Source organism: Amblyomma mixtum, chromosome 3 (genome assembly GCF_055824585.1).
Source record: "Amblyomma mixtum isolate Tamu chromosome 3, ASM5582458v1, whole genome shotgun sequence".
Lineage (NCBI taxonomy): Eukaryota > Metazoa > Arthropoda > Arachnida > Ixodida > Ixodidae > Amblyomma > Amblyomma mixtum.
Window position 1 is genome coordinate 36,881,018 of NC_143014.1, and position 13,323 is coordinate 36,894,340.

The 13,323-nt window shown below is 50.2% G+C and overlaps 1 protein-coding gene across 1 annotated transcript; it reads right to left on the bottom strand.

Annotated features, from left to right (window-relative positions):
* Positions 1-1,102: 1,102 nt before the first annotated feature.
* Positions 1,103-12,989, bottom strand: LOC149349667 (uncharacterized). The gene is made up of 7 exons (XM_089575471.1): positions 12,635-12,989; positions 8,934-8,975; positions 4,793-4,873; positions 3,892-4,056; positions 3,452-3,622; positions 2,751-3,308; positions 1,103-1,185 (listed from the first exon to the last, which is right to left on the bottom strand). Exons 1-7 carry the CDS (start codon positions 12,987-12,989, stop codon positions 1,103-1,105), a joined length of 1,455 nt encoding a protein of 484 aa, XP_089431597.1.
* Positions 12,990-13,323: the final 334 nt, after the last annotated feature.

Sequence of the window (13,323 nt, forward strand, 5' to 3'; positions counted from 1 at the left end):
CAACCGTTACTCGGCTGTTATCGTTTCCGCCACCAGTCTCCAGTTACGATAACAGAGCGCGCCCTCCATTCGACATTTTCTTTCCCGCACGTGCAAGAAGCGGGCGTCAGCCGGCAACGCGCGCGCATGCGCGTAACTTACACTCCACCGCCGCCTCTCTGCACAGAGGACGGAGTGCACGTGCCACCGGCGCCGCAGTCGACCAGGCCACATAAGCTCGCAGCTGGGCGAAATTCGAGCCCTTCCGAAGAGCTCGCGAGCGTGCCCTTGAAACTGCGTGGCCCACTGGCACCGTCCACCGCGCGAACCCCTCCACCCGTTATATGCTTGAGGCGGATCGCGCACGAATCGGTGATGAACGGAACCAGGAAAACAACGAAGACGCCAGGAGAAAAAAAAAATAAATACGTACGTACTCCTGTCTCACTAAAAACTGTGCAGCACCGCGGAGGCTGAGGCGCGCTGTGACGGTCAATGCACTGGGGCTCAGCAGTGAGTATGTAAGGCAGACTTCGCAATCGTACGAGCCTGACGCGCACTGGCCGTGTACAGTGTTGTCTGCAGAGCAGACTACGAAGGATTCCAATGCGAGAGAGAGTTGGTAATCGCTGTCTTTTTTTGCTCACAGCACTGCACGGTATTACGTGACACGAAGCTGGGGCCGGAGCTGCCCGCTTCTCCCCCGTGGCTCGCCGGATCCCGCATTGGACGCAGCGGACGCAGCTGCCCAGCAGCTCGGCACGTGCCCGCAGCCCCCGGCCACTTTTCGCTTCGTTTGCTCCGTTCAGACCAGCATGCGCGGGGATGCTCCATCAAGGCCGCTCATGCCGGACGTGAACGGGCGCCCTGCTTAGCTCGAAGACCCCGGCGCCCGCAGCCCCAGAGGCACGCGACGCGTGGAAACAGCCAGATGGAGAGAGTCCGGATCGAGGCAAAGAGCGAAGAAAGGCCTCTTCGCGTTGCTGTTCAATGTCTCTGGACAGCCTCTATATAAAATGGAAAGAAATAAAGGCGACGAGCCTATGTGGAGTCTCTGTTCGAAGTCATGATTTCAGGACGTTACTAACCTGAGCAGAGTATGAGATTCCGCAGTGTGTTTTCTCTATGCTCCATATAGCTTGTGGCGTGCCTCGCTGAGGAGACACTTGGTGGCGTGGATATCCACAGCCTGTGCGCTTGCCAATGCTGAGAAAAGCAGAGATTCTGAGACCCGAATCCTGAACGTAAACGGATTATAATGTCAAAAATTTCATCACTAAAGTGATGGTGCTTGTGAGAACATACTGAGTGTGCCTTATAATTTTAATCGCGTAAGGGAAAGGAAGAAGACCGTAAGAACATTACTCAGTGCACTGGAAGTAAGAAACACGGCTAACGCGCTCAGGCATACTGTCAAATAGTTACATCAGGAAATTCATCAAAGCAACAGAGATCGCAGCGGTGGCCTTTAGCGATCTTAGCATCCGGGTCGCTCGAGGGAGGTGCGGGGTTCGCGAATCCCCAGTGCCGCCGCGTACCCAAGTGTGACGCAATGGGCTCTACCCTGGCCTAGTGCTCGGTTAATCTGTCCTGAATAAACAACAGGGTTAAACAACAGGGTTAAAGCAGAGGAAGTAAGATGTGCGTGAAATGTCATGGTCAATTTTCAACGCTATTTTCACGCACTTATTTCCTTCAAAACACTTCGCTTTAGTAAATGGCATTACGGAAAGTTGCCGGGCCACTTTGATTTCAGCGAAAAAAGCGCCCGAAAGAGGATAGGAATATGTGAGTGACTCATTCTCGGTTCTGCCTTTCGCAGGCTGTTTTCATTGAAATAAAAGGCGACGTGTTATAGGTGAAGTTCTAAGTGTAAATGTTAAATCTGTGCAATGCTGTCTTGCACCTGTACTATTAAGGTTAATTCCCGGGTTGAGTGCAACGATTTGCTGCGACTGGTAAGTATTAATGAAGCGTAATTTGAAGTATCGCCCAACATTACATTTGCCGGAGTGTATGACAAAGATATGTGAGAAATGTAAGTTGTGCGCTACAACTTACTTGCGGCACGAGCGTCTATTAACTCCGGCATGCCGGCCGTCTTTTACCAGTTTTTAGCGTACGGATGTAGTACATTTAAAGTCAAAGGGTGCTGTTACAACTGAATGCGATGGTTCCTCCAGGACCTCGAGCGGCATCGAATTGGTTCATTACGCAGAAAGGCCTGCAATGTACATGAACCTTGCGCAGCACCCACACGCAGCCGAAGTAAACACACTCAGCAGCGGAACGTCCGGAGAGCCAAGTGAACGCCAAATGCTACGCGCACAAGCCTCGTCCCATTGAAAAGTAAAAAAAAAAGAAAAGACTCGCGACCAGCACAGCGGGACGCATGATGCCAGCTCACCATGCACCTGAGCTCATCCTACCAACAGCCGGCTATTTCGAGCTCCTCGTCGGGAGCTGGCGTCAATCTTCGGCGGAAGGAAGCATAGGACAACAAGCAAGTACGACGATGACATAACGGCATGCAGGCGGGGATTAAAAGAGGGAGAGGGGCAGAAAAAGCGAAGGAGCTTCCTCCGGTGCGCGCGGCACGCATGACCTGGCAGATGGGGCGCACGTTTTTTGCACGTTCCCGTACACACGACGCGCGCGTACGGAGCACACGGCAGCGGGGCCCGTGGGCGGGCATTTTTTCCACGGGTCAAAAAGTCAGTGAACGGAAGGCACGCGCACGCTAATATAGGAACGGCGGCGAAGAAACTCACCTTGCTCGGGGTCCACAGTCGCGTACGGGTGGTCCACACGTTCGAAATACATGGCTTCACCCGAGTCCTGGACTTCTTGCTCGATGTACATAGCCTCATTCGAGTCCTGGACTTCTTGTTCGAAGGACACAGCTTCACCCGGGTCCTGGACTTCTTGTTCGAAGTACACAGCTTCACCCGGGTCCTGGACTTCTTGTTCGAAGTACACAGCGTCACCCGAGTCCTGGACTTGTTCGAAGTACACAGCTTCACCCGAGCCCTGGACTTTTTGTTCGAAGTACACAGCTTCACCCGAGTCCTGGACTTCGAAGTACACAGCTTCACCCGAGTCCTGGACTTCTTGTTCAAAGTACACAGCTTCACCCGGGTCCTGGACGTCTTCTCCTTTGTCGTGGGTGCGCTTAATGTCAGTCTCGAGATGTCTGCCTGTGTTCGGGAAGACTTCGAAGTCTTCAGCCATGAACGAAAAGCCACACACGCGCCGTGGGCTTACTTCGTCGTCAGTAGAAATGACGAACTTAGCATCTTCTTCACAGAGCAGAAGGCCCTCGCTTGATTCTGAAGAGAAAACGATATGAACTCAGCACGGATTTCGTCTATAACTAGCGCCGCCATTGTTCTTAATTATAACGCCTCGTTTGTAAACCCGCTCTTGACTACATGTGGTGTTCCTGACCTGCATGGCTCCTAAAGGGCCTCACCTTCATCCAAGATTGAGTCGTCTATATCCAGAAACTGTTCATCGGCCCCCTGGACGCCGTCTTCGCTCAGCAACAGGGAGTCTTCGAGCCCAAGATTTTCACAGGCGCCATGAAAGTTGTGGACAAGTATCGCATGAGAATCAAGACACGGCGGAGCGCCGCAGCTTTCATCTGAAATAAGGAGAAAAAAAAAATGTTTGAAATGTGTCCAAGTGACAGGTCCCCGAAGTGGTGGTCGCAGTGACGCGTCAACAGCGACAATGTCGCTGCGCTCAGGCGAAGACCCGTACCTTGGTGCGACATTCTTTTCTCTGGTGAGACCGAAGCGAACGCAGGAAAAAAAAAATTAAGACGCAGTTTTTTAATAACACTTAGCTGCCTTCATCCTCACTTTCATGGTGCCATCGTAATCATGGACAGATTATTTTGATGGTTCTCACCGCCATTCTCCTGGGCTTCGTTGTCCTGAAGGATTTCGTCTATGCACTGGACGTCGAACGGGAAGTCATCCACGCGGACGACATTTTCGACGGTGCGACTAAACTTCTTTGCGGGAAAGACCATCTGGGAATTATCCCCACGCAGCCGAGTGCCGGGGCTTTCATCTGAAACGAACAAAGAAGCATTAGGGACACGGAAGTCCCCAGAAGAACTAAACAGATATTTCTTCGCCCATATACTATAGAGCCTCCTACTTCACTCCCGCGAAACATGTCCTGAAGATCACAAAAGTGGCGGCTACAGTGGTGCAGAAGCAGCGCTTAATTAAATGCCCCTGCGCACAGATTTCCACGACATCGCTGCTCCGGGCGCGCCTTAGCCTTGGTGAAACAGTTCTAAGGTCTCGGTTTCTTACATCCTCTGGCAGGGTACAAAGAGGCGGCAAGTTAGCTCCGGAAGCAGTTTTAGCGCATCACAGGCGAGGTAGATTTGTAAGTAAATATTTTTCTTCAGCATGTCACAACTGCCTGCACGCCTACTGGTTTTAAATCAGCACATGGGCTTTAAGAGGCTCCGTGGTGGACAAATAACGGCTGGAGCTGTCCAACGACAACCGTCCGTCTTGGTACACATAGGTGCTTTGTATTCACTGCATACATCATACCCCGCACGGAGTGAAAGAGTGACCAGCGCAGTGGTGATAGCCTGCGCTCAACACCACAGCGCTGTAGGCAGCACTGCCGAACACTTAGTCTGCAGCATAAATTTTCATACGTGCGAGCAGCCGTTGAACTGTTTTTTTTTTTGTTAAGACATCACGTTTAAAGCCACTGAGCACAGATTTTGTACCAAGTAAGTTCCTTCTCATAAAGTTTTTAATAAGGAAGGGGCTGCCCATACCATCACTTAAATCCGCATCATGCCGACGTTTACAGCAGGACGAAGGTCGCCTCTTTCGCCGCCCACATTCACGGTCGTCATCTAAATCAAAGATAAGCGGGGGAGTCAGAAAAAGGATCAAGAATACCTTCAAGGCAAAATAGGCAATAAAAAGCACCAGAAGACTCTACCCGTGTGAGCGAAGGCTCAATTAAGCCGCAAAAACAAAACAAAACAAAACAAAAAGCTAAGAGGAAGAAAACACTCTTGAGATGTACGAGACCACGGGAAAGGAGAGCAACTCCGCGAACCGCACTGAAGAGTCTCTTTAAGTGATGGACCTGCCTCCACCTTCTATGCGCAGTTCCGTGGCTGTCAGTCTTTCAAGCCGCTCCAATGTTGAATCCATCAATCTAACCCGCTTCTAAGACTCCCTGTTTTCTTGTCAGCAACGGTAACTTTCGGCCGCAAGCTTCGGGCAAGAATGTTGACCTTTTCTCGCTGCATAAGAAGTGTCGAAGCTTCCTGCGTGTTTATTGCGCCCAACCAGTAGCCCCCTCTTATTATATTCTCGCCTCTTGGTATGCCCTCTAGGTTTTTAGTTTGTTGGCGGAGTTGACCGCGCCACGCACCGTGAAAGGGCTGCAGCAGACAGCCAACGAGGAGATCTGAAGAAAGAATAAAGAATCAATGAGAGGGCCACGTTAGGACACAGTACAACGTCGCTATCAACGTCCGTGCCGGCCACGGCTTTACCTTGCACCAGTCGCAAATCCTGCTTGAGAGAATTTCAAGAACGGCAGCGGAAGCTGACGGCGCCGCGTTGCGAATTGCGCCGGTGAGTAAGATTTTCCGATGCCTTCCGCTACACTTCGATCCGCCCAGCGCGAGCGATGCTAAGTGACCTACGACAGACGCTACGGAAACCGACGCGGGCCGTCGTTGTGACAGAGAAGACCCCGTTTTCCCCCGGAAACGCACTGGCGCTCAGTGGAAGGCGCACGCCCAAAATCCCGTTCGTCGTGACGTCAAAGGCGCGCTCGAACAAGCGTTTCAAAACTGCCGATATAAAGAATACGGCAATTTCGCAGAGATGGCGCGTGGATGCACCGGATGTATGCAGGGGAAAAGATGGAGGAGCGCTTTTTTTATTGTTTTTCCTCTACATGAGCGTGGATAAAGGGCCCCCGAGTTGTCACATCCGTGATAGCGGATATATACGATCACGGCCGGCATACATATATTCTCTCCTATGAAAGGTGCCTCTCGGATCTCTGAGGCAACTGACACGTGCAACCCTGCCGCCCCCATCATCGGCCCGTCCTGAGTGAACCACTGAAAGCCCTCCTTTTCGTTCTAATTGGAAACGCATAAAAAATGCGGCAAGGCGCCTCAATGCCGGGAAATGGTAAGCAAAACTGGGGTAAAGCTAAAGCGCTTCAGTGCTGAAGAAACTGGGTTACGAAATCAAGGCAGGCATACTATAACTGATGAGCCGCAATTGTGCGCAGCCTGCGAAAGCATGCTGAATGCATTTGGATTGCATGACTTCCAAGAAGTAACCACTAAGCTTTGACACGGCAGCCGCATATAGTACGACTCTACTTACACAATGCAAGAACATTTGAGTAATAAGAGCTTAACGAATGGGACAGGATGTAGGGTCGCTTATTCGTGTCAAACCGGCCCCATTCGTTTGCGAGATGTTGTAGTTATTTTGCTATAGAGCATGTTTATTGAGAAAAAAGAAAGAACCTGTATTGCACTGAAAAAGCATGAATACGCCACGTACGTGTAAAACCGTCAACCTTCACGACGGCCTATGCGAGTTAACGCGGCTCATGGGTGACACAGTCTGTGCGGTCTTGCAAGGAGAAATGGGATGATAGGTTGCGTACAGCTTCGCAGCCATTGCAAGTTGTGATACAAGCTGCGTGTCTGCGATAACGAAGCGTAGCGCTTGGTGCACATTCCGCTCAAGTGGCTTGAAAGCACATTTGCAAAGTGCACTTAAGAAAATAGTCTATGAGCCGTAGTCTGGGACCGTTAAATTGCTAGAACTTTTTGTCTTTTTTTGTTTTTTTTTTGTTTTTTTTTACATGGTAACACTATACCATTGGTTTACGTTCGAACGATTCTTCATTTGCTCTTGTTGTGGTCGTTCCTCTCAGGGCACTTGCAATGCTCAATCTACTGTTATATTTAAAGATTAAGTAAATGCCGTTTCGATTATCACATAATCAGCTGCGTAAGTATCCTGAGACAAAAAGCAACAGCAAAAAAAAATCTTTAATGACTTCAAGCTTTGTGTCGTTGCTGAGAACAAGACTTGTCTTTATGCTGTGACCACTGACAGTTTGTGCTTGGCTAACTAAAAGCAAGAATACAATTTCATAGCTACCAAACTTCGTTACAACGAAGGAAGCCGAAAGGGCGCCACGCACGCTCCGGCTATCCCCGTATTACATGCGCATAGCATCAAGGGAGTGAACACTGCGCAGCGTTCCGCAGCGTCACTTCTTACTTACCTTTTCACTTGAAAAAATAACATTGAAGTAACAAAATTCACAGGCAGTGACATTCCACATCGTTAGAGTGAAGGATTCAATACATACGTTCCTAAAAGGGCTGTGAAAGGCAATCACGTACTATTCATTATATCCATTATTTCGTAATAGACCGCGTCTCTACTACAAAGTTCTTGCACCTGTGTCTATATGGGAACCACGCTATTCTTACATCAGCGTCAGTGCACGTTTTATGCCTCAAGAATTGTCGCACATTACTGGCACTATAATTATCGGCAAACGAGCGTCGTATTCGGCTACTGAGCCGGAGGACTCGGCCGCGGCGGCCGCGTTTCGGTGGAGGCGAAACGCAGAAGGCGCCCGTACGCTGTGAAGGGCCCCAGGTGGTCAGAATTAATCCGAAGCCCTCCAATACGGCGTCCCTCATAGCCCACGTGTCACTTTTGGGTGTTAAACCCCACAGCTTATAACGTAAACGAGTGTCATCTAGTTTTGCCAGAACGTCCGCCATAAAGACTCGGCCGTTTGAGGCTGCGCCATCTCTCAGCAGCGTCAGCGGGATTTCTGTCAGTAAAGCTCCCTGCCTGGTATAAGACTCTTTCCATAGCGCCTTCTGCCTCACCACCATGGCAATACCAAAATAAACCCTAACGCAAACGTCCCCGCTCAACAAGCGGGCTCATCAAACTAATAAAGGACTGTTTCGCGTGCAACTAGCCAGACCGCAAATTTGTATGCTTTTCAAGTCGTCGTCACCGAGAGCATTCATTCGTTGCGGTTGGGCGGAACGTCTCTCCGATTCTCAGCTTGGTGGCAGTATCGATGTGCTCAAGAGCCTGCACATGTGAGGTTTCGCCCGCTTTCCTGTCGGCTTTCAAGAATCAAGCCCCAATCAGACCTTTGGTTCTCCAAAACGGCTATCAGTATATATGGTGCTACGTTACTTGCATGCATCCGCGCTCTGGCTCTCTCTAAAGCGCCGTCCTGCTTATATATGACAGCCCATAGCTGAGGCGGTAGGCTATCTTAGCCCATGCGCTGTAGTAATTAGGCTAGCAAGCTTCCTGGCCGCACTGCTAGTGAACGGTGGAGTACATTTTCACCGCGATGGAGCGGTGGACGCATGAACTCAACAGTTATCGAACTTGAAATTGAGACATGCGGTAACAATGAAGCGAGACCACGGTCATTTTATTAGCGGAGGAACCAGTCCAGGGCTGAGATTGGCTCGCGGCCGTATATACATCGTCGTACAAAAGTAGGCGCAAAACACAACACTCACAAGAAAGGTGGACAGGACAAAGGGCTGTATTGGAAAGATACTCAAGTAACACTTGTTGCTGGCTTTCCAATACAGCGCTTTGTCCTGTCCACCTTTCTTGTGAGTGTCGTGTTTTGCGCTAACTTTTGTACGAAGAATTATGCACCAACTTTCCCAGCAACAAGTGTTACTTGAGTATACATCGTCGTATACATCATATACATCATCGTATATGCGACGCTTGACCTAAATTTCCCCCTAGTGCGGTCATCTTTCCTCGTGAAGACAACCACAAGGCGAATCACTTGTGAAATCAACACACGGTCATTGTACGTATTTCGCATGCAGGACCTTAGGATGACCAACGGCTTACCTTCTGGGATATAAGCGTCCACAGGGAACGGTTGAAAGTTGCCTGCACGAGAAAAAGAAAAATAAAGGACGAATTGAAACAGCGATATAATACAAACGCAGTACATTAGGGCCACTTCTCTTGTGGACATTGCTATATCAACGGCCACGAGGACAGCTGGGAGCACACGAAGGGCGTCGGGCGAGGCCGATCCTCACTACCAAGCGCATGTGCCGCGCAGCATCGCAATAGCAGGTAGTGTGTTCCTCCGCAAAGGCCGCTAACACAGCCGAATCACGCACTATAAAATGTAATCAGCAGAACCCCGCGGGTAACTACATTACAATATGATGCCACGCACTGAATAAGGCGCACTTTAGAAGCCTTTTCTGGCTGGGCCTTATTCAGAATTCTGTTATTGTCAAATCAATCAATCAATCAATCAATCAATCAATCAATCAATCAATCAATCAATCAATCAATTTAATGGCCAGTGTAAGCGAGTCAGTGGGCGAATGGGTGCGTGTCCACAGGGAATGATATCACCGCCACTATAGAGTTTATGGGTATTACCGAGAGGGAAAGCAGGCAGCACTGAGCGTCATCCACCACGGAGAGGCGCAGAAATGCCGGGAAGATGAGGTTTCGTATGTTGCTGGGCTATTATTGGGCGTAAAACATGGATTCAACCGTAACAATACGACAGTTCTCACGGCTAACCTAGAAGAAATGCTGTGAAAGTTTGCATAGAAACCTAGCAATTGTGTTAAATTTACCTAAGAACTAAAAAGCCCACTAAGTAATTCCATCAGCGCTCTAAGACGAGCAGCGCGACGCACAAAGGTGCAGCTGCCAATTCAGAGACAGAATCCAGCTTTCTGCCCGAAACTACCCGAACCAAATAAACCTCGTCTTCCCGGCAATCCCACGGTGGATGAAGTGCTCTTTTAAGAAACCCGTATAGACGGTGCCGCCAGCTCTCCCTCTAGGTAATATTGAGAAACTCCATGGCCGCCACATCTTGAGCTATTGCTAGCTTTAATGGCTTAAAGCAATCAAGGCAATACCGACAAAAGCGCGACGATGTACTCGAGGAACAAAAGCAAACAGCAAAGTGAAACACGCTTCTTGTACGCGAGGCTGCTGCTGCGGGCAACATTCGGGGTGAGTAGAACAGCGGCTGGCTCAGGACCGGAGCGCGCGGGCTTGTCTTTGCCCACTGATCGCCCTGCGCACGGCATCCTCGTCGAACTGAGTGATAACGCGTCCGATCCAGACCGGCGCTCTCCGTCCGCCGTAACCGTCTTGCGTCAGCGGCGAGCGCTCCCATAAACACGCATCTGCGAGCAACCCAGTGAGAGCACGCCGCAGCTCGACCGGCCACGGGGGCACGTGCTGCTCCGACCGCGACGCTGTCTATTGACGAAGGCGAGTAGTGGCTCGGCTAAGAGCGCCCACGTTTTTTTCGCGAGCCGCAGCTTAGCTTTGGAGACATCTGTGTAAATACTGGGCGGGGGAACTGTCTGCCGGGCCCTCTCCGCGACGCCAAAACGAGCCCAGGCTGAAAGGAAGTCCTTGAGCAGAGCGATGACCACGGCCCCGATCTAAACCTCGGGCTCCTCTCTCTGCTCTAGCCGCTGTTTTCTTTTGGCTTTTGCTTTCTTTTATTCAAGCTTATGTAAGGAGACCAGGAGGGGCCGACAAAGCTCACAGGCACTGGCTACGCCGCTGTAGCGGGCTTACCCCGCGGAGCTGTGGCCGAAGTTGTAAGCCGTGGCGACTCCATATCGTGGTTCGCGGTGCAGCGCATCCAGCTTGTGAGGTGGTTCAAACTCCTTAGGCGCTGTTCATCTTTGGAAAACCATAATGAGCAATCGATGGACAGAGGAAGTAAAGAAGTTCCAATCAATCCCCACCTTCCTTCATTTCAACGTTTTGTTTTTCGGATGTGCCCTTCTGGACGCAGCCATAATGGCAATGGGCTATGCCAACAGTTTCTTTTGGCAGATTTAACAAGCAGCACAGCCCAAAATGCACGTCCACTCTACCAAGTTGTAAGCAGAGAAAAGGTCTGTATGGAGCGTTTAGTCACACAGGCCCAGTCATCCTCAACGCTTTTGCCTCAGCTTCCTCTTTCTTTTGGACGAAAGCTGTCGCGCTCAGTGCAGCACCGCCGTACATCTGCTTCCACGAATAATGATGCAACCAGTGTGTTCGCCGCACTCTACACTCCCCGAACCTTGCCGCCTCACTTCCGACAGCCTTTCATATTGGAAGTCACTGACCTCTTAAAAAAAAAAAAAAAAAACATTGGCCCCCCATTCAGTCTGAGCTCCTTTTCGTGAGAACGAGGCGAATCTGCATTTGTGATGCATTTGTGAACGTCTGAGTAGCGCGTATGAACTGATGTCGGTATCCTGCTTCAGAGCAACGATGACGAGAAAAAAAAAAAGAACTGAACAAAATATTTAGTTGCAAGCATTTGTGCAGTTGAGGTGGGTGTGAAGGTCAGCGCACACGAACGTTTGCGTAATGCAGTTAGCTGTACGAGGACCGGTTAGCTTTTTCGTTGTGGTGGTATGAATGCAAGCTCAGGCACACAGTAGATAGCTACGATGTGTTGTGCAGACGTTTGACAATCCGTTCTCGTGCCATTTAAATGTTTGCTTACTTCATTCTGTTGTAGAAAGTCAATTCCGTTCCACAATTAAAAGCATATCAGCTTGTGGAGACAGTCGGTTACCGTCTACTGACTTTCCCTGTGTATCACCCAGTACAACTACGTTGAACGAAAACAGAACACTGCGTTATTTGAGCCTTTCCGAATGCAAGTTTTAAGGGCAGAATGAGCAAATAGCTCAAAATCGGCAAACTAATCCTGACGTACCCGGTCGTCCACATCTAGAGTGAACACTGACGCGCCATCTGTCGGATCCTTGTGAACAACGAGCAGGCGCAGAAGTGCGGGCAGCTGTCATGATTATGAGCTTTTTGCATGTGCACTGGTGTCACGCTCTATACGTAGCTGTGATCTCATTTCATCATGCGTTCCTGTGTTTACTTTAGCAGGAGACGATACTGAACATTTGTGACCAATGTGCTAATGGTTTTTGCTTGCTAAATGCAGGCACGGCCATTTTAACCGTTTTATACTCGAAGTGGCATGGATAAAATAACCATAAAGAGGCTCACTTTCATCATGTGTTATAGGCAGGAAACTGCTTACAATATCAGTCTGCTTGGGCAACAGAACAGCCCGTGATCCGCAGAGGCGTAGCAGAGTTGTTTCGAACACACTGGGAGCGATTTTGCATATCGCCTCTGCTGAAACGAGACCGCCGTGGCCGAAGCTTTTTCTGCCAAGACAGCACGGGTTAACGGATAATCACTTTCCATCTTATTTCACGTGGAGCCCGCCCTCTCGCCTGGTGTGTGTGTTATGTTGGGCTTTATGACATACAAGCAGCTAAGGCTATCACGCTTAATACACGGGTTAAAAATTCTGCTGTACTGAATGGACTAAAATTTATCAAAAAATTTAGCTGATTAAGAGATTTCCTTTCTTTAAAAACCTAAAAACGCGCGACTGATCTACAGGTGCATTTCCACCCAAGATCAACATTTGGGTTTAAGGGGATGTGGTCATTGTAGAATATTGTATAGCCTCATACAGAATGAGTGAGACGCATGCCCCGCATCCTGTTTCGGATGTGAATACAGACCCCGTGCATTTGCGACGCATTTCTCGTCCTCGCTCTCGCATGGCAGGGTTGTAAGCGGTGGCTGCACGTGTTCGCTGTCATTCCTCACGGGTCTCGCGGGGCGGATGCACGACTGGGGCGCCGGGTCGGCGGCGGGCCAGGGGCACGCACCCGTCGACGGAGGGGCATCGCGTTTCGCCAGCGCATCCTTCCGCCGCGGCGCCTCCGCGGGGCGGATCGTTTTGGGGGCTGATTTACGTCGCACGAATTCATGCTCGCCGCGTGCCGACATCGCGCTGCAATGCTGTGTGTGGGCGCGCTGAGTGTGAACCATGCGCGTGAACGCAGCCCCATCGCTTTCCTCAGTGTTGGCCATGTTTGTTTACGCTGTACGCCCGGCGAGCGGTCGGCAGCGCGCCTACACCCACTTCAGCCAGTGCAAGAGCACTGCTTTGAAATGTAGATGGGTGTTCAGTTGCGGTGAAACCCTGTTGAACAGGGCGGAGGCTTTGAACCGGCAGCTCTGGATGTCTGCTGCGAAGTTTCCGTGTCACTTATTCAACTTTAACGCACATGTGAAATGTTATGTGAGCTGCATACAGTGGAACAAAATATAGAGCAGCTTTAGTACTTGCAGATCACGAATGATATTCTGTCTGCGCGAAAATGTCCGAGAAAAAGCTCCAAATTGTGGCCTGGAATCTGACCCC